Genomic DNA, 25,388 nt, shown 5'->3' on the forward strand with positions numbered 1-25,388 from the left:
TGTTTGCACTGATTAACAATGGGCTGTTGGCTCACTTTCATCATCATTCACATGCAAATTGCCACAACCATTGATCAATGGACAGGATTACCATTCACAGAGAGTTGGGGAATGGCTGCAATCACAGCACTGAAAGATGGTGAAACATGTACCCTTAGTCCTGCTCCCTCCGTTCAAAGATGGCCATTTGCTTTTCACATAAATGGCCTCCTTGACTCCCCGCTCACACTATCCTACCTCCCCGCCCAGAATGTGTACATCCTCATCAGTAGAAGAGCGGCCACTGAACTGTAGGTCTAAACAGACTGCTGAGAACTGGCCTGACCAGCTAGCTGTTTTGTGTCGTGACATGCGCTTAGCCAGGTTTTGGCTGGTTTTCCTGTTTCCTTCATGGCAATCCTAAGGGGAAGAGGGAAAAGTCTGTATTCTGCTCCTGCTTGGAGAGTATTGACTGGAGGTTGCAAATGGGTATGCAGTGGTGCACTAAGAAGCTCCTTGTGATTGCTTTGTTCACTAGCACATTGTCAAAAGGCAACAGGTACCTGCCAATAACCATCCCCATTTATCCCAGTAGAGGAATAGCACACGGTACACCTTGGCTTAGGGAAACATTAAAGACATGTTCCCATACCGGGAGTTGAACCCGGGCCACCTGGGTGAAAACCAGGAATCCTAACCGCTAGACCATATGGGAGTGAGGTGCTTGCACACCACTGTAGTGAAATCAAGGACACTTTTGTAACTCTGCAGTCATGGTGAGTGCAACACAGCACCACCTTAACCACTCCCCCACTGGCTGCAGGTTCTGGTTAAAAGCAATAACTAGTCAGGGATGACACCATGAGTGAAAACCAACAAATTAACTTGAAAACTGGTGGGAAAATTCTGCAAGTTGTTAAGACTTCAAAGCCCTCCATCAAAAGATTTACTCTTGAGGTGATTCCTGCAAGTTGGACTTGGCATACGTGTGGCAACAGAATTTAATCTCCATGCCATGTAGGACTTTCCATTTATTGGCAAGACATGAAACCCAACACCAAGGGAACTTTGCAGCTACATCTGCGTGGCAGCAGTGGGATTCGAACCCACGCCCCCGAAGAGACTGGAGCCTTAATCCAGCACCTTAGACCGCTCGGTCATGCTACCACTACAACTAGCAGCCTCCTACCCAAGTACTAGACGGTAAAACTTGAAAAGGTGCAGCACAAACTAGAAGCCCAGAACATTCAGCAATGCTCTTAATGTTGTAGGAAAGAAATGGTCTCCTACTTCACTGAGTGTTTTTGGACAGGATGGCATCTGCCTGCCCTGGGTAAGATCCTATTGCAGCAATGAGATTTCAACCCACACGTGTGAAGAGCCCAAAGCCTTAACCCAGGTCCTTAGACCTCACAACCTAACACCTTACAATGCGGTGGACTTGAAGCACACTTGAGTGGCATGTAGTTACAGCAGGGAAACAGCAAAGCTTGCAAAGGTGTAACACAAACTGGAACGAGTTTCTTCAACTTCATAAACAGTACCTTTGCATAATACCCAAAACTGATTAACAATGGTGATCAGTTTGCTTGCACTGATTAACAATGGGCTGTTGGCTCACTTTCATCATCATTCACATGCAAATTGCCACAACCATTGATCAATGGACAGGATTACCATTCACAGAGAGTTGGGGAATGGCTGCAATCACAGCACTGAAAGATGGTGAAACATGTACCCTTAGTCCTGCTCCCTCCGTTCAAAGATGGCCATTTGCTTTTCACATAAATGGCCTCCTTGACTCCCCGCTCACACTATCCTACCTCCCCGCCCAGAATGTGTACATCCTCATCACTGAACTGTAGGTCTAAACAGACTGCTGAGAACTGGCCTGACCAGCTAGCTGTTTTGTGTCGTGACATGCGCTTAGCCAGGTTTTGGCTGGTTTTCCTGTTTCCTTCATGGCAATCCTAAGGAGAAGAGGGAAAAGTCTGTATTCTGCTCCTGCTTGGAGAGTATTGACTGGAGGTTGCAAATGGGTATGCAGTGGTGCACTAAGAAGCTCCTTGTGATTGCTTTGTTCACTAGCACATTGTCAAAAGTCAACAGGTACCTGCCAATAACCATCCCCATTTATCCCAGTAGAGGAATAGCACACGGTACACCTTGGCTTAGGGAAACATTAAAGACATGTTCCCATACCGGGAGTTGAACCCGGGCCACCTGGGTGAAAACCAGGAATCCTAACCGCTAGACCATATGGGAGTGAGGTGCTTGCACACCACTGTAGTGAAATCAAGGACACTTTTGTAACTCTGCAGTCATGGTGAGTGCAACACAGCACCACCTTAACCACTCCCCCACTGGCTGCAGGTTCTGGTTAAAAGCAGTAACTAGTCAGGGATGACACCATGAGTGAAAACCAACAAATTAACTTGAAAACTGGTGGGAAAATTCTGCAAGTTGTTAAGACTTCAAAGCCCTCCATCAAAAGATTTACTCTTGAGGTGATTCCTGCAAGTTGGACTTGGCATACGTGTGGCAACAGAATTTAATCTCCATGCCATGTAGGACTTTCCATTTATTGGCAAGACATGAAACCCAACACCAAGGGAACTTTGCAGCTACATCTGCGTGGCAGCAGTGGGATTCGAACCCACGCCCCCGAAGAGACTGGAGCCTTAATCCAGCACCTTAGACCGCTCGGTCATGCTACCACTACAACTAGCAGCCTCCTAGCCAAGTACTAGACGGTAAAACTTGAAAAGGTGCAGCACAAACTAGAAGCCCAGAACATTCAGCAATGCTCTTAATGTTGTAGGAAAGAAATGGCCTAGAAATACTTCACTTAGTGTTTTTGAGTGACAACCAACAAATTTACTTGAAAACTGGTGGAAAATCCTGCAAGTTGTTAAGAATTCAAAGCCCACCATCAGAAGATTTACCCTTGATGAGATTCCTGCAAGAATCTTTGAGCAGGATGGCATCTGCCTGCCCATATACGTCCATTTTCCCAAAAAACTACACAGGCTGCCTTCTGTGGTCAATGTAAATGTCACAGTAACCTTTTGTTGGTCTACAGCTAACCAAGCTTTGGTTTCTTTACAGTGCGTGAAAATTAAACATTAAAAAAGCAAAAGCAAAAATAGAAGGCTACATCTATGACAGGTCTCAAACTTCCAGTTAATATTCATGCCAGATTGACCAGTACTGAATGAGGTAACTACTGCCTGCATGTAGGCGGAGAAGAACATCTACTGGTAATATAGACTGATGACCCCTATGTAACAGACTGATTGAAAAACAGCGTTAATGCCACCCATATGCAACACCAAACTGAAAACAAAGCAAAAGCAGGCTCGGTATGACTCATGAATGACACCAAACACAAATGTGGAGACCATAAAGAATGAGGTGCTAACAGAGGAAATAGCAGGTCTGTGTGATGTTTACACACACACACACACACACACACACACAGAGCATCATGGTTGCCAGGCAGTGGGCTGGTAGCAGGAGGCAGGAGGCATGGGCACACACACACACACACACACACACACACACACACACACACTTGTTAGGGTGTCCGGGTCCATGTGTTCAGATTCGGAACTGTGTGTTCTGCTGCTTTATCCCGTCTAAAGCTCAGCATCCTCTCCACAACACCCTGCCAATAAAAACGCCCCTGACAGCGCCGAAAGCAGCCAGGTTTCATCTCCTCTCTCCTCCTCGACTCTTTAATCAGACAACCAAAAACTAAACTACCAAAGTTTTTAACTAAGTTTGAGGACCTTTGAGAACTGACTTCTGCTTTCAAATAAATAAAGCTCCCTGTCACTCATTGTTCGAGCAAATTCCTGATCATGATTGATATCCAATCCAATCCAATTTTATTTATAAAGTACTTTTAAAATACCCAGCACAGGACTAAAGTGCTGTACAGAAAATAAGTTAAAAGAACAATAGAATAACAGAAAACAGCAAAAAATAAATAAATAAAACACATAATGCATAAAATTAAAACAGCCCTATATTAAAAGAAAAACAAGATAAAACAGCATTGAATCAGCTAAAAACAACTAAAATTAAAGCTGCAAGCAGCGTTATGAGGGCCCTCGCACCCCCAGCGCGTCGAGCCACGCCCAACACCTAAAACAAGCACCTCCGATCTCATGTCACATTGATGGAATTCATGCATTTAACCACCAGCTAACATTTCATCTCATTCAATCATGATTATAGTCCTCCCACTAGGTGGCGCTCAAACCATTACTGACAAATGGTATTACAAACATTTCCGAGCTCGAGTCTCATCACGCCTGCGAACTTTGGGAGAGATTGGACATTGTGTTTTTGAGTGACAGCAGATTACTGCTTTTTGGCGAGTGATTGAAACTCCACGTGCCGTTATGACCACCCCGTTTCCCTGAATGTAAAAAGCTTCGCAATTTAACATCACAAAGGTCTTTAGATTCCACACACTGGAGATCGCGTCAGTTAGATGAAATCCCTTGGAGGAGTTCGTCAAAGTACGGTGCCTGAAAAGAGGGGAAAATGTCGCCAAAATTACACATTAATTTTAAAATGGCTGACTTCCTGTTGGATTTGGGATATTGGTCCAAGACACTTTTTTGTACATCTTGATATCTCCTATAAGTTTACCAGGTTTCAGACTCATAAATGAAACACATAGCAGGGGCTGATGTTTTGAAATTTTGTAGGGGGCGCTGTGGAGCCATTTTGCGCTATTCAATGAAAATGATCACATGACAAGATAGCCCTCGTCACATTGGAGGTGTGGGCCAAATTTCAAGACCTTTTAAACTTTCCAAGCCCCTCTAAAGCCACTTCATCTTTCATGGTGAACCGCCTTCCCACCAGGGTGCGCCATTCAGTTTAAAGTCACAATTTTCTCACTGAAGCAGCATGAGGGACAGACGGTGATATTCACCGCTTTTGAGGTGGACATGTGAAAATCAGTACAGCAAAATGAAAGACATGACATTTCCTCTTGCCACTAGGTGGCGCTGTCCGTATTCCCGACAATGGGCACATCAATCTGTTCAGGGCGGGTCTGACATCATGCCTGTAAAGTCTGGTACTAATCAGACTGGATTTCATTGAGTTATACTAATTTGTTTCTTCATGGAGAGACATGAAAGTTCGCCATGCTGCTGGGGTCACACCCTTTCGCGAAAACTCACAGTTTTCACTGTAACCCAAGACCAACTCCTTAAGGCTTTCCTGGAGAAATTTGAGGCTTCAGATGTCACCCATCACAATACTGTATCCCAAAGTGTAAAACATGGCATTTCCTGTTCCCACTAGGTGGCGCTGGCCCTTATGTCAAATATGGCAGTTGAAATATGTTCAGGGGTGGAGCCTTATCATATGTGTGCTCTTTGGTCCAGATCGGACAATGTATGACAGAATGAGAGGCAATAACATTTTCATGGCGAGTCATCAAAATTCGCCATGGCGCCACGCGTCACCGTATTGTGAAAACTCAAAAGCTCCGCAATTTAACATGGCCCAGGTGTGTAGTTGGCACTGACCAAATATGAAGGTTATACAACCAAATCCCAAGGAGGAGTTCAAAAAAGTTCGAGGCATGGAAATGGCAAAATTAGAGCCAAAATGTCACATTCACTTCTAAATTGCGGACTTCCTGTTGGGTTTGCGTCAATGGGCCCACAGACTTTTTTGTTCGTCTTGGCATGGTACAGATGTGTGCCAAATTTCATACATGTAGCTCAAACGATGTGGTCGTAGGGCTGCATTTAACAAGGCATAGGTGGCACTCTAGAGCCATTTCCCAGTGCTCATATGTAAAACCATTAAAATACAAAATTTTTCACCAGACCTGGCATGTGTGCAAAATTTCACGAGTTTTTGAGCATGTTTAGGCCCTCAAAAAGGCCCTTGTTTTGCCTGAATAATAATAATAAGAAGAAACAGAGCAGATACAATACTCTCGGTGCTCGGGCCCTAATAAAAATGAAAAATAAAACCAACATCTCACGTGGTGTCAAAGGCCAGGGTAAAGAGGTGGGCTTTCAAGAGTGACTTAAAAACAGGTAAAGAAGTGGCTTGTCTAATCTCTAAAGGAGCTCGTTCCACGTTCCACAGATATAGCATATCAAATAATCCTCCACGACCAAGAAGTGTTAAAAGTAATCACCATTTGTTGTGCCTACTGGGATTTTTTTTTTCAGTTCAATTCAATTTTAATTATATAGCAAAAAAAGAAAAGACCCTACAATATAGTACAAAGAAAACAGAGAATGACATTTCAAGTTTGTTTTTTTTCAAGTGACTCTTCAAAGATTGTACTTTTTTAATCCGTCTGTAAGAACTGAGGCCTAAAGGCTGCCTATGAGCTAAAAAATAACAAAATAACAAATGACAAATTGCAAAGTAAAATTCTCCACCCGGATGTCTACGTGCATGCCAGTCCTCAACTGTTCAAACAAATCTGTTCATGGAGTTGAACAGATTTGCTTGTGTTAGATTACAACATTTAAGTGCAATATCATTAAGCTACTTAAAAGAACGTCTCATCTACATTACAGAAAATTGCCTTTTTCAGGTTTACTGTGTAGCACCAGACAGTGGACACGACAATAAAACTCGCCTTACCGCCTCACCTGAATCTGTCATGTCAACAGTCATGACTGTGTCATTTTTCCTGAGAAACTAACTAATAATATGGTAGAGACAAGCACGCTGAAGAGTCAACTGGAAAACAAACAGTGTTTCCCATGGCTCAGGTAGAGTAAAATTAGGATGGCAGCTTTCTTTCAACAAGGAAAAATTACTGGTTGCCCAGTGGCTACATTGGATTTTTTTGTTTTGTTTTGTTTTTTTTCTGTTGGAGACATATTGCTAATAGTTATGGCTACCAACAACATCTGATCACCCAAATGTTGAGCATACAACACCCTGGTGAGAGGCTACCTTTCTCTGGTGGTTATATTCTTATGTATATACAAGGTTGCCAAACACCTACATCATTTTGCAGTTAAATTGCTGTCATGCAGCAACCATGTCACCGTTTGTGGAGGATTTTCTGTTTCAAATCTGAGGTTCCGGCTAGACTTTGCGACTGTAGCATTAGTGAAACATCAAAGGACCCTCTGTTAAACTTTGTGATAAGGTGATGAAGGCAAGCCATAAGCTAACGGGGCTCTATTCAAATCAGAAAAACCAAAGAAGAAGAATCAAAACAATAGAGGCAAAAAAGTGCAAGCGTCATGCTAGAACCACAAAATACTGATAATACTATCCAAAAATCAAGCACATATCTTTTGGTGTGTCACAATGTGTTTAAATCGCGGGGTCTAAAGAGAATCTTTCAGTCATCCTGAAGTTCTCCCTTCATGAAGGATATAATGTTCACTTTTTGGTCTCTTATGGGACTTGTTGAATCATACTACCTCATCTGTTTCTATCTGTCCATTACATTTATATCCGATGAAGAGAGGCCAAATATAGGAACCATTCTTCTCAGAAAAAAATCAGTTTGACTTCTCTTCCTTTCCTGTATATGGTTTGGATATCTCCCTCCTCAACAGTGAAGTAATTTCTTCTGATTTTTTTCTTTCTCTCTCTTTCTCTCTCCCATTCTCAAATACACACACACACACACGCACACACACACACACACACACACACACACACACACACACACATCTGGAAGTGATTGTATCCACCATTACAGCATGCCTTGGCTGACTTTACACGTGTTGGTGTTGACAGCCAGCCCTTTGTCCATGATAGAGAGACAAGCTCTGGAGAGACACGCACTGATAAAAAAAAACACCTCGTACTGCAAACACATGAAGCCTCTGTCAGCTATCCTATACGCAGGACTGCATTAGAAAAAATACTCCGAACATGCAGAAACACTGATGGATTGAGGTTTGGGGTTTTTTCTCGTTTTTTTATAGACGTGCCTGTGCATGTTTCAGGGAATTCAATGATTTAATGCATGGAGTCATGTCTGAATCGCTTCCACAACAAACCACAGGATCAATGTAAGTATTATAAAAGCTCAACTATCTAAACCAATTCCTTCCATGTTATCAAATAATTTGTCCTTTAAAGTAAAGCGTCTACTTAAGGGAGAACCTTCAAAGAAATATATACAATGACAGAAGGTCTTACAAAGGTATAAACCTGCAGGAAAACTCCAGTTCTTCTCAGTTGAAAGACATCTCTGATGAGTTTCACATGACTGTCTGCCAGTCCAGCCCATGGTTTTATTGTTTTGCTCACCCTAACTAGCTTAACAAAGCTACTCCTAAGACTACTGCACAAAATGCTAAATGGGTAAAGAGTTACTTAATTGTAGATGTTATAAAAGACACATTCTGAAGAATCCTGAGCACAAATCTGTGAGAATCTTGACATGACAAATAAGATGCATATATAGTCATTTCACAGGGCCCCCTGACTGCTTCAATAGGAATTAAGATGGTAACTCACACCCAGAACCTGAAATGCACTTGACTTATTATTCGTCATTAAGTGCAACCAACTCTGTAAAAGCAGAAGTATTGGCATTTTTAGGCCTGGAGCATTCAGGTGTGTGTTAACACAATGCCACAATCTTCCCAGAAGTGGACATCAGAGCAAAACATCTCCCCAAAATCAGACCTGCAAGAGAAACTGTAAAAAATCCAAGAGCTACATCTCAGACACAACAGGTTTCAGTTAGCATCTTAAATGTTAAAGTTCATGACCACAAAATTAAAAACACACTGAACAAGTGAGGTGTGTTTGGAAGGGTTGCCAGAAGAAAGTCTGTTCTCTCTAAAAAAATAACATCTCAGCACAGCTTAAGTTTACAAAGCTGCATTCGAACTTCTGGAATAATGTGCTTTGAAAAGAGGAGACCAAAGCGGACCAAAGTATTGTAGAGTCAAATGTGAGGCCATCTGCCTGACAGCTTAATCGGCCATGCAACAGAACAATGACCCCAAGCAGAGCAGCAAATCTACAAATGAATGGCTGCAAAATCGAAGTGTCAATGTGCTGCAGTGGCCCAGTCAAAGTCCAGAATGTCTGCAAACCTCAAAGAACTGCAGCAATGTTTTAAAAAAGAAGAGTTGGCCAAAATTCCTCTACAACGATGTGAGAGACTGATAAAGTCAACAGGAAACCATTACTTCAAGCTTTTGCTGATAAAGATGCCTCTACGAGCTAATGACTCATGGACTGCACTTAGTCTTACACGATTATATCTACTCTAGCCGAAAGAAGCAAATCATTATTTTTTATAAGATTGAAACTCTGTAAAATATCTATCCAATCAAGTTGTTGCAGTAATGAATCCACAGTGGCATAAATTGTGCCCCAAGATGACTAGTGAGTGCAATGTTGTGCCTGGAAGGACTTTAAGCAACCCAAGCAGAACTTTAAGTTTCTACTTCTGGTAGAGAGGTCTCAAAGAAAAACATTTAGGTATTAATCATTTAGTCCTGTAATTATTAGTTAGTAATGGAAGCAATGCTTACTAGGATTGGTTAATTAGATAAATACATTGGCTGTTTCCATCATTTGTGGGGGTAGTTTTTGAATCTTCTTTTCATTTGGTAATCACATGGTTTGCTTCCTTCAGAATTCAACCCTGTGCAAAATTAAATGCAATCTAGCAGACACTGACAATTGGATTGGGGCCATATTACGAACCTTGTGACAGCAATGATGTACTTCTTTATAAGAAAAGCTGAGGCTACATAGCAATCAACCAGCTTTTAGCAGTTGTTGTCTGGTTAATTGGTGCTGAAAACTGTCATTTCACAAACTATATCTAGCAACTAGATATAATAGAAACAGAATAATCCAAAATAGCATTTGAAGTCATCCATGAGTTTCTCCATGACTGCATTCAGTGAAAAGGAGTGTGTAGGAAATACCAAACCTGACCTGGCAAACCTCTGCAACTACCTTGTTAATCATCAGCTGCTGGAGTCACACTGGTCAGCTGAAACGTTTTAATATAAAACCAACCCTCATGCCTCATTCTGGATGCATCATCATGCAATGTTACAGTCACATCCCCTCGCCTGGACTTACATTTTACTAGCAGTGCATCATCCGTGGTGTATTCAGTTTAGCTTACTGTGCTTACATACCGCTGCCATCATGCAGCCTACATCTGCTCTTTGAACAATATGCCTCCACTGAGGCACACTCTGTAAACAAACACTGCCTGATAGGAATCTGCCGTATAGGAGACAGAGTAAACACCGTCCCGAGGCTTCGTCCTCAGGTCATACCGAGGAAACAGAGGAGAGAGGAGTAGAGGTGATTGGAAAGAAGAAATGTGGAAAATCTCACTGGACTCAGAGTGCTGTTCTGCACATGTACAGTATTTCATCACAGGGCCTCTTCCTGCATTATATCACTGCTGTTACCCAATCTCCTGCACTCCAGTGGCGTTTGTTATTTCTTACAGTGTGGGGAAATTTGGGGATCACTGGGACAATTCCTCTCTGGTTCTCTTTTTCTGCAGGAAAATTTACACTTTTACCATTTAATTACAGGAGAATAAACTCCAAACCAAATCATGAAAGTTAGGAAAAGCTCTGATTAATAAAATACTATCTTAGGGAAACTGTACTTTGACTATTGGGTCAGAAGACAGATTACAAGCCCTAACCGTTGAGTGGTAAGATTAGAACAGCAGTATATGACTACCACTTCATTTAACAAACATGGATGGAAAGCAGTAAAATGCTCATGTGAGAACTTTATCTAAGCTGATATCCACGTGGATAAAGTTGTTAGTGAAACTTGTCTGATGATGTCACTAACAACTCATGAGAGATTTGAATATATATACAGTTCTTAATCCAAATGTATTATTTTATCTTTTGTGATGACAAAGCTATTCCTCAGGATGCTGAACTACTCACTTTATGTACATTTTTACTTTGCATATATTATGTCATTGTTTTACAGCTATAACATATGCGCTGATATGATGCAGAATTCAGAAAGCAGAACTGCAGAATCTGTGTCCATCTTACAGATACAGTGTGTGCTTTTGGCACAAATAAAGCTCTTAAAACATTCTCAACGCAATAAAGAAATGATACATAAAATGAAATAACTTTGGTTTGCATTTTTAAAAAGTGCTAAAAACTTGTTTTCTTAGCCACTTGGGGGCAAAGGAAAAAATAGTGAACCCAGTTTTAAAACCAATAATTTTTTAAACAAGTAGCCACTGCGTAACATTTAGATGTTAATTTCTTTTCACGCTACACAAGGAAATATATGCTGTAACTCTGTAGCTGCCAGCCAGTCTCTAACTGTGCCATTAAATGCTGAGCAGATACCGCAAAGTGGGTTTTTAGGGCTTTAATTTTGAAAAGCAAAGCTACCTGATGGAGCTAAAAACAATGCTAGTTCAGGTTTAACATTGTCAGTTAGTTAATGCTTTGCTGCTATAAAAATACAGATCAATTTTTTTTCTGGCACAACCCACCTAAGAAGCCAAAAAAGGATCAACATTTTCTTTTATCAGTTATTAACAATAAAAGAGTCAAAATGAATTTTACTTGTTTTCCTTTAACAGTCCTTCGTACACATTAGTTTCACTTCATATTTTCACCTGGTTGTCCACACCACACCTGCAGTTGCTCCATATCCCACCAGAGGGGAATACCCACTGGTAAAGGAGAACTTTCCTTGAGCATTCTCCACTAAAAGTGCTTCAAGTTCTGGCAAATACGAGGCTGAAAATACATGCAAAACATTTAGGCACTAATATCAGGGCCAATTTAAATGAGCTGCAGGGTGTTTACAACAAAATCAGACTCAAACATTACTCAGTTTTCTGAGTAAGTGACACATATTTGTTTTTACAAAATTAGATGTTTGACTGCAGGGCATAGTTTCAAAGACTTTTCTTCACAAAAACAGTGACAAATGAAATATCAAATGAAGAAAAATGACAGAAATGTCTGTGTTTTTCCTTGTCTTGATCCTCCCATCCTTCCTGGATTTCCCTCCTCCTTTCTTTCTTTTCCTCTCTCTTCACTTTGTGCCTTTTCCTCGACCCATTTAATCTTTTTTTCTACTTTGCCTGTGATTTTTATCCATTTCTCTCATGCCTGTTCAAGCTGTTCACCTCTGTGTGTGTCTGTGTGTCTACACATTGACAAATTGCTGCTGATATTAGAGAAAGACACACTACATGTAGTTCACAGCATGAGGTATCAGCACAAAAGACTACAGCACACACACACACATGCACACAGGATACACTGGCTGTTTGAAGCCTATACGAGCTCTAGCAGAGGGCGCAAAATGTAAAAGTTTTGTTCCTTTTGGCTATGCATTTGTTTGTTTTATTGGTAGAACATTAAGTTCCTTTATTTAACAATAAATGTGTGTGTTTGTTTTGCTGTTGTTGTGGGGACATTATCAGGAAATGTCGATATAAATCATTAAAGTTTACACTGGGGAAGGTTTAAGATGCATAATTATAAGACAATGTCCTCTGAAGTGTCTGATGTGTGTGTGTGCGGGCGTGTGTGTGTGTGTTCCTGTCGAGCTATCTTCGTGAGGACCGAAATCTGCATTCTACTATACTTGTGAGAACCAACAGTCACTTGTGAGGACACACTCACCGGTCCTCACAAATTTGAAGGCATTTTTGAGGCTCAAAATGTGGTTTTAGTGTCAGGGTTACAATTAGGTTATGGTTAGGTTTAGGGTAAGGGTTAGGGGTAGGGGTAGGCATTCATTTTTAATGGTTAGGGTTAGGGTAAGGGGCTAGGGAAAGCATTATGTCAATGAAGGTCCTCACTAAGATAGCTGAATGGGGTCGTGTGTGTGTGTGTGTGTGTGTGTGTGTGTGTGTGTGTGTGTGTGTGTGTGTGCGTGTGTGAAAGAGAGAGAGAGAGAGAGAGAGAAAGGGCCGGGCTCTCAGCCAAGACAGGAAGTTGTTAATAGGCTTTCTTCTCTGACTCCGTACCTGAAACCACAGCTCGCTTTCATAAACTGAGGTCACAACAGCACTTTCACTCTCTCTCTCCCACACACACACACACACACAGACACACACACACACACACACACTGTGTGTAATTAACAGCCACTCTTCCCACAAAGTCTACTATCCGATTATTAAGTGATGACATGACGAATCCTACTTCCGGGTCTAAAGTAGTCTGCGTTTAATATGGCTTTTGTGTTGTTAACATGTTTAATGTTATGTATTTTCTTCTATTTGATCTCAAAAAGCTCCTAAAACAGTCAGTGATCACTGTTGACCTCCCTCGGCTTTTATTACCGCTAATCATTTATTTAAGCTCAGTTTTTAAAACCTTAGGATGTAACTACAGCCCAGCCCATGCAGCAGTATATGAATGACTAACCTCGTATTGTGGATGGATTATCTCAGTTGTTCTCCTGGCTGAAGTTTGGTCCTTTTACAGCATCCTGCCATGCGATTACATTTGTTCCTGACCACCGAGAACACTCACGTTAACTTTTATCGAGTGGAAAAAAAGTTAGCTTGTTTATATTATGCTAACATAGCTGTGTCGCTAGCGGTCACGTAGCACATCATTATATACCAGCTAGCCCAACTTCAGTAACCCTACAAACGTCACTGCTGTTTAGCTTTCTGTCTTCATTTATGTTGGAAGTGATAACAGAGCTGTACGTTTTAATTTGTTTCCAAAACCCCGCAGTCAGGACATGCTATATTGTATTTAGATGGAAGCTAGCGAGCTAACTTCCTGCTAACTTCTAACTCCGTTAAATGTCATAAATTCCGTTTTCATGGATGCCTGGATGTTGAACTCAGTTGTTACACCTGGTAGAGCAGAACGCTGATCATTTTATTAAAGATGAAAGACTTAAGACAGTGTTTTAACTCTCAGTAATGCCACAGTGATCATTTGATATATGGACCTGCAGCAGAGTTTAGGCCCAGACACGGCTAGTGACGTCAGACTGAACGATCGGATAGGGGCTTGTGCCCCACCTCCAAATAATCCTAACTTTATAAACCAATGGCTCTCTCTCACACATTAAAACTGAGCAGTCACATAAAGCCTTGCAAGAAAACACCCATACTCATGCTTTCAGAGTGAGTCAAAAACACAAAAATCATCTACTAGGATGACAGTAGTGTAACTGAGTAGGGCTGCACGATTAATCGTTAGAAAATCGCGATCTCGATTCATACTTATGTGCGATCTCATTTCCAAATGACAACGATTAAAAAAAAAAAAAAAAAAGGCGACGACGATTGTACCGCATTTTTATCCGGGACGTAATCTGCATAAAAACAAGCGCTCACTCTTCCTGCTCAACAAATGACAAGGGCGGAGCCTTATACCACGTGATACAGAAGCTGTGCCGTGTGATGCTAAAATTAGCAGGGAAAAAACAACGGAGAGCACGTCAGGGATGACGAGAAAGTGACAGGAGAAAGTCCGTCCCGGTCAACCACCCAAACATCAATAACGGGAACCTTATACAGCGCTTCACTATACACGTCGAACTCCCGCAGGCACAAAGAAATTACGGAGGCTATCACTTATCACCTGACCAAAGATATGGCTCCCATCAACCCTGTGCAAAACGAGGGATTTAGGAAAATGATCAACACCCTAGACAAACGTTACACAGTGCCGTCCCGCAACTATTTTTCTATTGTTGCACTACCTGCTCTATACACGCAGTGTCGAGCAATGGTGGAGACGGAATTTCAAGCAGTACAACATTTTGCGGCAACAACAAAACGTGAGACATTTGTTGTTTTTATGTTTATTTATTGTTTTTATGTTCAGTCTCAACTGTTACGAAGTTGATGTGCAGTTAATAAGTGCAATAAATATTTATACTGGAAAAGAAAATCGTGAGAGAATCGTGATCTCAATTCTAAGCCAAAAAAATCGTGATTCTCATTTTATGCAAAATCGTGCAGCCCTATAACTGAGGCTGTCTGCTGAAATACATACAAACTTAACTTCTTAACATTTGAAATGTTTCACATTTTTGGGATAAAAATTTTACCCAGAAAGATAAGTTTATGAAAGTATTTATGAAAATATGTGAGGACTTAGAAGGCTTCCCTGCAGAACACCAAGTTCAACAACACTAGCTGAACGATTCTTCCTTCAAGTATGAAACTCGTCAAACACAAAACAGAAACACAGTCTATTGATTAACACGTTGTGATCACAAAACACTCAAGTCTTTTTTAAATCTGCTATCAATTTTAGGAAAACTCATTCAGACATATATTCTTACTTTTTTTGGGGAACACTTTAAGTATTCTTATTTAACTTTTATAACATTTATAGGCTGTTGGTGCAAGAAAAATCAACACTGCAGTACCAAATAGTGGCAAAATTCAGGAAATGTGATGATACTTTAGGTATTTCTTTGGTCCGAGAGGTTGTAGGTGTTAGATATACTGGTAACAATAATCTGTGGCTGTAACAGATGCATGACAGCTTGTGAAATAAAAAGATATATACCAACAGTTGCGCATGAAACACGAACAGCACTAAAAATGCACATAGCCCTCGTGCCATTGGACATGGGTTTGTTAGGTTGCTGAGCGGGTCTGGAATGAGACCAAACTGTCTTCATATAAAGAAATTGGTTAGAGTGTTCAGGAACAACCCAAGAAGCACCATGGCTAAAGCCACACCAGCACCACTGTCCACGGTAAAGGAAGTTTGTCCATCACCATGAAAGAAGCCGGAAAATCGAAAGACCAAAGAATTTACCCTAAGACAGTTTACGTCTGTGTTTGGTTAATGTCTACATGTTTCTTCAACCTTAATTTAACCAGGAACTGAAAATCCTGAGATTAAGAATGACGTTTTTGCTTGGGTGTCCTGGGAAGAACAGTCAATTTCCAAGCAGAATAGTCTTACCCAGGTTTGAACCCAGGACCCGTCTGCAGTGAGGCAGCAATGTCAAACACTGATCCACCATGCTGTTTATACATGAAAACATCTCATTAAAAGTATATACATGTCGACATTTTGAAGTTATTGTTTGTGAATTCCAAAAAATTAAACTTTTAAATTATGCACTCCCAAAAAAAAACATGATCAGCTTTGGTTTAAAGTTTGTTTATGTTTGCAGCTCTGAAACTGCTAGTTTTCTGTGACATTATATAATACACCATTTTGATGAATAATTCCACCTAGTGTATGAGAATGTGCAAATGAGATTTGCCTCTGGAAATTTGGCAGATCCAAATACTGATTTCAACTAAAAACAAAAATAAGATTTTTTTTTTTTTAAATAAAAATTTGGAGTGGTGGCGGGAAGTTTTTCAGTCCTGCTACCGCTGCCCTCTGAATCACCAGCTGTAGGAAGAGAGATGGTGGGGGAGGATGAGGAGAAGTGAATGTTTTGGCTCAAGGAAAGAGTTCACGGACTGTAGATATGATTAAAAAAACTGTGGGATTACAAAACACCTCCATATCCAAAGCCGCGAAGTCTAAAATCAAACGTTGACCATAGCTAAAAACAGGTTTTAGGATTATTTTTGTCTCCTGTCACAGAGGAGAGTTGGAAGATGGAAAAAGAAGAGAAAAATGTGAGAAAGGAGGGGAAGGGGATGAGATGCAGGGATACTAAGTCATGAGGGCGACATCCACCCATGGGAACGAGATAGAAGGGGGGAGGGAAAGTCTTTTAAATCATTTCCTTCCCATTGGCTCTTTGATTAAGATGATTTAGGTTCAAATAGAGGAGCAAAACAATTTCTGTGTTCTCTACATGCTGAATGATATGAACAAAATTAAAATGTCCCCTTTGTTCAGATAAGCCATCGTTTACTTGATGTTAGTATTTTCCCTGTATAATTGTCTCTACCTTAAATATAAAGCATCTTGAGGCATAGTTTCTGGTGTAATGTTGCTTTCGTTAAAGTATTTTCTAATAAATTTCTACACTTTTATGTGCTTTAGATAATAAAAACCTGCAAAAGTGGATGAATCTTTCACATATTGGTGCAGCAATTAGCAAGAACAAAAGAAAGCACCACAGTGATCTCCTGAGGCCACACCCCTATTCAGTGATGTCACAGCAGGTGCTTTGCCTTTAGCACCTCAGGGATAACACCTGCTGTGAGCTCAGGAACTAGGAATTGTCCACAAGCGGATTAAAATGTGCTTTTCATGCAAACGTCTAACACGACTGGGACTGTGAGGCAGAGCAGGGAACATTTTGTTACAAGAAACTCAAAAAAAAAAAAAATCAGTGCGAGGTCAAAGAAGGAATGTGGTTTCCCACATAGTATAAAGCTGGAAACAGGCACAAAAAGAAAACACCAAACTTTGGTTCCCATTCACATACTTGGGATACTCCTGCCCCACTTTGGGTCAACAGCAGCCAACAAAAAATGGCAGGAAATGAGCCCAGTATGAAAAAGGCTGAAGAGGAGGTGTTTCAGAGGGCAAACTCCTCAAGTTTAGGCCCTTCTGAGTGACAACTTCCAGTGGAAAGTGGACACACACACATGCACACACACATTCCTTCCGCTATCACGCTTTCCAAAGCGACGACTGACATCTTCTTCCTCTCTGTATCAGTGCGACTCCTCCCCTCCTCTCCGGGCGCAGGAAGCCAGCTCCGATTCCCTCCAGTGTTTCACAGTGCAGAGATCTTGGAAGCGGCTCAGGAGATCCGACTCCTGTACAAAGTCTACACTGGGTGGAAAAAATCCCCTCATCCAGGCTGGAAACATGTGTTTTACTGTGTGTGCAACTCCACTTTTTTTGGCAGGTGGAGAGGGGGGATTGTCAGTGGTTGTTATTGGAGAAAAAGCACAGATCCAAGATTTTTTTCTTCAAATGAATAAGGGAAAATAATGTGAGTGTTTCTCATCCCTACAAATTGGAAAACCCTCAACTATCTTAACCTAACCAAACACTAACCACAGGTGGCGCTCATTGAGCAGTGTGCTCAAACATGGGGCTGTAGTAGGAGATAAGTCTTCCATAAAGACCTCCGATGGTGGGCTCTGTTTTAAGCCTTTCCAAAACCAAACTCATGAGAGCAAGTGCAAGAAATGGATTATACTTATAAGCTGCAAATTACCTAGCTTACTTCATACAGTCAAAGCTCCAAAGCCCAGGGCGTTTTATTAGAGCCTCCCGCAGTTTTTAAAAGTCCCACTCAGCATTGTGTGGTATTCATCCCAAGTTTACTTGATCATTGTGATCTAAAAACTGACTGTAGATTCAGAGTTAGAGTAAACAAACACACCACTTAGTCCTTCAAAAGTTAAAAAATACACAAAGGAATATATATTTAAAAAACTACATTCACAAATTAAATAATGCCAAATACTAATATTGCTATTAAACAATTAACCTCATCCCCAGGACCTGAGTTGGCAGTGTGGCCCATTTATTGAAGATTCTTTTTCTGCTGTTACTCAGTGAGCTATAGCTTAAGTGCAAGTGATCAGTAAATGTTATTTGTGAACAAGCAGTGTTACTGTTGTTATAGGGCTGTTTTAACCCAACGCCTGATCTTCCCCTTTCCTTAACCAAGTAATTTTTACTAGCTAAACCTAACCAGTGATAGGAAGTGAAAGTAAAAAGTCAGGTAGGCAGAGTGGGGGTGCAAATCATGAAGGTCCCAATGAACATGAACAAAGTCTCCTGGCTGGTAACGACTGACAGAGTAGAGATGCACCGACTGCAGTGTTCTTGGTTGATTCTGATTTTTTGACCTGCCAATTTCCCCCCCCTAAGACCTGTAACTCCCACATATACAAACAAAAATAAACTTTTCATATTTTCAAAGCAGATATTAAACTTTGTCTCCCCCACCCCCCACCCCCAAACGATGAGTTGCAAGAATGAGTTGCTGTAAACCTACCATTACCTGACATATTTAAGCTTACAAAGCAAAAGCAGGTGCAGCTGAGTCACATAACAAAACAAATATCGGGTACCTACACTAATTTCCAGAATGTTTATAACTTCACGCTATACCAGGAGATCAACATTAACGCTTTTCTGTATCCCCATAATTGTCCCCCTAACTGCTTTGACCTTTTGCTTATACTGAGGCTCCTTCCTTTAGCTTTAGCTTGAGCCACTAACCCTTTGTTAGCTTCTTAAAAATGTCCATGTTCAGCTGAGTGGGGGTGATTTAGCTGGCATAGATTCGGTTTGTTGTTACAAACACTTTTGAAATTTGTGACTTCCTCATTCACAGTATGAATGTAACTACTACGTGTCTGGTTGATAACTTACGTGAGACTGACTGAAAATCAGCCGAGTCTATATCTAATCTTATAACATGACTTTACACTGTAGCTAATATTGGCACAGCTGCTCTGGAAATCTCCCAGTGTTTACTGCAACAGCTTTACTGCATTTATACTTAAAGTAGGGGAGTGTAACTGATGAGTTTAATCTTTATCTTATAACTTCAGTCGAAGCATGTACAATTAGGCCACTGCTGATTCCACTGATGTCATGAGAGATACTATTTTAGCATTAGTCACGAGCCTCTAACAGAAAGCTAAACAGAACATTTGCCAGAAAAATCAAAGGAAAGTATCAAAAATGACATAAAATGTCTGTTTCACCTTGTGTAGTTTTTTAAAGCAAAATAGTCACAAAGAATAAAATCAGCATCAACTAAGCAGTTACTACTGATGCAAGTCTAACGTTAGCAAGAGGCTAAAGTAGTTAATAAAACAGACAACTCAAAGGAAAATGAAACAGATGGAAAATAATTATGTTTCTATTTCTTTAAATATTCAAAAAAAGTAGCCAGAATCTAGCTTCTATACAGTAGAGCCGCCAACATTACAAACCCACTACAACTGCTGAGGGGTGGGGGCTTTGATTCTTTACAAAGTTATGAGTCTTATTAATAAAAGTAAAAGCGTCTCTTTGTGTTCATTGCAGAAAAGTTTTTTTCTTTTAAAGGATTTAGCGCTTTAAGCATCACTCAGGCTCTGAGCCTGGTTCTGCAGGAGGTTTCTACCTGTTATAAGGGAGTTTTTTCTCCCCGCTGTCGCCAAGTGCTTGCTCAAAGTTTGTTGGATTGTTGGAGTTACTCTTAGTAATGTAGGGTTCTTATCTTACAATACAAAGTGCTTTAAGGAGACTTAGTCCTCATTTTTCTGTTGGTGAAATTCAAATCAGTGTTTTCCATCCTTGCTGAGACAGTAGGAGGTAAGAGAGAGGGAGAAAGAGGCGGTGAAGTTCAGATGACGATGGAAGATGAAGGCCCAGGCGGGCTTGTATTGATTATTAAGCCGTGCGCTTCGGCCCACGTGTTAGCGATACAGTAAGAGCCCACACAGGATTTTAGAAAGGAGAGCGAAGAGTGAGGAGCATCAAACACCGATGAGCTCATGTATTAAAACACACGCACACACACTGGCCAACACATGCGTGAGTTTGTCTCTGTAAAGTAAACCAGAGGATGAACTGCATTTGTTTTATCTCCCATCCTCTCCTCCTTCCAGCTCTACATCTGGTCTGTTTTAAGAGGGACTTTCTCTTTCTGTCTTATCGTGCTGTACGTGTTCACAAACACACACACACACACACACACACACACACACACACGGCCTGCTGACAGCCTCGTAAACTCATGTTCACAGTCAGCTTGCTTTATTCATCGGCTCGCGCTCGAGCTGCAGTGCAAACACAGTCAAAGCTGCCTTCGATAAGTTTGTGCAAAGTTTGCAGAGCGAAACAGGCTCGCGACCACAGTGCAAATTTCCCATCATGCATCTGGCAATCTCTGTACCATCAGATGAAAGCATCCACAAACGTGTTAGATATTACAGAACAGTTTTTTTTATTGCGTCATTGGACCGATTTCCAGCCTTTTGTTTTTCACAGAATGTGTTTGATTCCACTGCCACGTGTAAAATCAAAACCAAACCCTCTTTATGCTAACTCTGACCGACGTCCTCACGTGGTTGTCTCTTTTCAAGTGTCGCTCCCTAATCCGTCGTAACTGGTAGGCACACGCAGCACAGTCTCACAGCAGAAGTAATAATGACTTTTAATCTGCTGATGTGTGCTCTAGGAAATTAATTTTCCCTTATTTGTTTCGTGTCTCTGAAGATAATTTTTCATCAGACCAGTCTCATGTGTGCACAGCCCAGCCCTTGTAAACAAAATGAATATTTTTTACTTTTAAATGGTGGGAAAACTCAGCTGCAAACTTTTGCAGCTTGTACCAGAGACCAGAGTTAAATCATATACATGCCAGATGTTTACACTTCTTTTCTGTTATTCTGCTTGAGCAGGAAAAACTGTATTGTTATTCAAATGACTCTAATTTGGTTTTACAGCTTTTCCTACTGATAAAGTCGTCTTTTTCATATGTTTAGATATCTCTGTAGTTAAATGTGCAGTTAAACTTCTCACACCCACAGAAAGACGAGTTTCAGTGGTCTGGTATGTATTTATGTATGTGGCCCACAGTGTAAAATGGGTTTGACGTCCCTGCCATACACAGGACAGAAGATGAATTACACTTCCAGGTCTGAAAAGAGAAGCCAACAAGAGAATCCCTTAAAGCTGCATTCTATTTTAACGACCACCAGGGGGCGAAAGCCGTGGCTGTAAAGGTCTTCCTGTCCAGTTCACTATGTTGCCCAAGGACACTTTGACACATGGAGTGGAAAAGCCAGAGATGACTATTGGTAGGCAACCTGCTCTATAACCTCAGCCACAAGTGCTACAGCACCAACATGCTTGGTATGTGTCGTATGTGGGGTTGGGGGAGCCAGGGATTGAGGCACAGACCTTCCAATTGGTAAACGACCCACTCTACCACATGAGCCACCCCAAAGAAACCAGTGGGAAAACGGCCACTCAATTTGTGTTACACTGAATCGTCCACTTTGTACATTTTGTTATTTTAATGACAAATCCTTAATTACCAACAACAGAAAGAACATACTCCATAATACACATTGGAGGTTATGAACTGATATGCATCTTTCTTTGGGTTTTTCTTATTTGGTCTTTTACCGATGCCATCCACATGTCTATCTTATAAGGGCCAGATACCAAGTGTCATGACATTTGGGCCACATCTGGCCCACCCAGGCATCTGCCATACCTCATGTCAAGCCTGGTTCGTTGATTCTTAAACCACATCTGGACCACAAGACATCTGCCAGAGTCATAACCAATCCACAACTGCCAGAATAGGTTCAAATGTGTCTGCTACACAGACCAAGCACGACACTCAAAGTTAGAAGAAAGGATGCTTCAAAACATGCCCAACGCCAGTGGATGATCATACTGACAGCACCCTTGGTAAGATGTCACTCAGTACATTTAATCAACTACTTTAGTAAAGTACCCTTAATATACATCTATTAAGGGTACAAGTGTGGATGGTACATGAGATCTTCAAGAAACTAAAGAAGTCCAGCTGTCTTCTTTCTAGGCACCCAGATACCTACACAGCGATACATTGAGTGTAACAATAAGTACTCTGAGAGCACAAACCTCTGCCAAGGCAGCTCACTCTGTGGGCCATATTTACTTTTAAGGGAACTCTATTGTATTTTGTATATATATTCATGAATGTACTTTAAGTTTGCAGCCTGCACTTTGCACGTGTAAAAAACAACTTTGTGTTATTTACCTTTAATATACCTGACATAATTATCAGTATGATAATTTATTATTACCTTTTTCTCTCTCTTAGCAATATTTTCCTTCAAGACATGACATATTTTAGAGGTCAACCTGAAAGAAGGGTACATGTGAAACCCAAAGGTGAGGTCAGAGGTCAAACGTGACATGATGTTTTACATCTTTATATGGTACTTTCTATAATTTGGACAACACACGCCACACTATCATACTGCAAGGCCTTGAAGTTGACCTTGAAGACCTTTTAATGTTAGATGACGTCACTCTACACCCCTGCAAAGATTTATCAGAATTCATTCAAAACTTTCTGAGCTACTGTGTTTGACACGATGACCATGTAAGCACGTGGTCAAAAGCACTGAATCCCCTTACTCATTCTTTACTTTTCCTTTAGCAAAGTCTTTAATCCTAACCCTCATTTCAGCACTTTGCAAAACACATATTAATACAAACTGATGTTTAAACTTCAAGCAGCACATCTGTATTTGTGCCCAGGGCTGCAGGTGAGCCTGAAACATGTGCCTGCAACAGATTTCCAGAACATCTTGGTTTCTCTGATAACTAAACACCAAATATCTAAATCTTCTGCTAATCTCTCACTTATAAAAATCCACAATCTAGAGTAACCTGTTAATGAGACTCCAGCTTTCACAGCTCACATCTTGGCTCACCTGATGACGCACATGATTAATAGTGGGTCAACAACCACCTCCTGAGGGGAAACCCCCACTAGGGTTTAGATACTTGAGCCTCTCCGCTTTTTGGTTTTAGAACTGAAGAAACATCTTCAACAAACTTATGTATGTCGCTTTTTCCAAGCTCTTAGGATCAGAGTAGAGTTTCCCCTCCCCGGGAAACAGTTACACGCCTCTGCTCACACATCGTTCACGCAAGCAGAGGAGCCGGCAGCTGAGGTCAAACTGTGTTTACAGATAAACAAGAGGGAAGACCACAGCGACAAAACTCTAAAACACTCATGACATCCACGCATTTTCACCCACTTCACATTCCACTCTCCACACCCACAACGTGCTGCTTTCAGGGGCATCTGGTAAACTTGCACACCCCTGAGCCAAAGTCGCATGCCGTCCCGAACAGCTATGAAGCCTCGGTCACTGCCGAGCGGACATGAACTCCACCTCCTCAACCGTCACGTGTCAGCAAATTAAATCAAACATGTAGTTTCATCTTCCCAAAGTGACCTGCGGTGTGTCCCGCAGTAACTGAAGGCAGAGCGCTCTGCTGACAGCTGACAATAACAAACCTCACACTCGCTCACGCGCACGTGCAGGGCTGGCCCTCTGTCACTGTGGAGACTGTCACAGTGAAACCCCAGAGTGTCAGAGCGCGCGCTGACTCCACAAAACTTTCACTCAAGTCACCACACACAAGACTAAAAACAAACCAACAAACAGCTGAGCCCTTCTGCAGGAGTGAGCGCAGGTGTGAGCTCCGTCAGCTCAACTTAAGCGTCTTCTTTTTTTCTTTTTTCTTTTTTTTTTATCTCTCTTACTTCTCGGTGGAGGTTTGCTGACCAGCTCTGCGACGTGCCTCTGCAGTCGGACCACTCTGCCCTCCAGCGCGCAGGACCGGTGGCAGATGGACACAAGGTCTCCCTCCAGCTCCTCCAGGATGCTCACCGAGTGCCGGGACAAATCCGAGAGCTGTCGGAGCACCGAGCACAGGGTGAAGCTGCACACGTCCGCCAAGTCCCCGAAAATCTCCCCTTGCTCCTGCTGGTGCTGCTGCTGCAGCCTCTTGCCGTCGGGCTTGCACACATCTTTCGGAAATATCGTGCGTTTACAAAAAGGCATGATTTCTCTCTCCCGCCTCCTCTGATTCCAAAAATATCAAACTCCTCAGACAGTCAAGTTATATCCCCGTTGATCTTCTCCCTCCGGGTGGCGCACAGCCACACGCCACGGATCCTCCGGGAGGTAAAAGTGCGCTGCTGGCTGAGCGGCTCGGAGCGAGTTGCGCGTCGTGCGCCCTCATTGTTTTTGACTGCAAGCGAATTTTTTTTTCTATTTTTTTCAGTGGAGAGGAGAGAGTCGGCTGCTGCGAGGACTGTAGTCAAGATCGGAAGAGTGTGACAGACGAGATTTCCTGTTAAAGCTTCAAAATTAAAGCCCGAATTTACTGCGTTTCTTATCGGGGACTCGCACATATAAAACCCCTGAACCGAATAGTTTTATGCAGCTTCAGCTTCACGTATAGAAACATGGTTCTGTTTTATGAGACCTTTTTGCGCTGTTATCGCCACTTTGTTAGCATTTCTTTTACTCTTTACACCCTTTTAATATTTTCAAACATGCTTTTATTATGAAAAGATTCACCCCGCGTCAGATCTTTTTATGTCGGGCTTGACGCAGCGACACAGTGCGCAACAGTCTGGTGTTTCCCTTGGAGGAAACCTGTCTGATGGAGGGAGAGATGAAGAGAGGAGGAGTAGGAGAAGAAGATGGAGGAGGACAGAGAAGGGGATGGATCAGCTCCTTCATGCAGCATCACCGCAACCACCACCACAATGCGCGTGACTGCCTTGTCTGTGCCCACGCGTGCATGTGCAAAATCGAAATAATCGAAGCGAGTGGGAGCTCGTGTCCGAAAACTTTTGCGTTCTTCCTTTCCTCACTTTATGTTTGGGGGAGCTTGCGTGGAGAGGTGTTAAGCTCAGCCACATGCAGCACCTTGCAGACTGTGAGCCAGAACACACCCAGGGTAGTCTTCACTGACTGCAGCCAGGTTTTTAACATG

The 25,388-nt window shown here is 41.7% G+C and overlaps 1 protein-coding gene across 1 annotated transcript in view; it reads right to left on the minus strand.

The window, feature by feature from the left end:
* The window catches only part of nhsl2 (NHS-like 2), a 247,858-nt gene extending 223,155 nt beyond the window's left edge, over positions 1–24,703 (minus strand). Inside the window, exon 1 of the mRNA XM_082528141.1 lies at positions 24,145–24,703. Coding sequence (XP_082384267.1) covers positions 24,145–24,445 — 301 coding nt within the window. The 5' untranslated portion in view covers positions 24,446–24,703. The remainder of the gene's footprint in view (positions 1–24,144) is intronic.
* Between the last annotated feature and the right edge of the window lie 685 nt (positions 24,704–25,388).

Source organism: Aulonocara stuartgranti (genome assembly GCF_965226115.1).
Source record: "Aulonocara stuartgranti genome assembly, chromosome: 3".
Lineage (NCBI taxonomy): Eukaryota > Metazoa > Chordata > Actinopteri > Cichliformes > Cichlidae > Aulonocara > Aulonocara stuartgranti.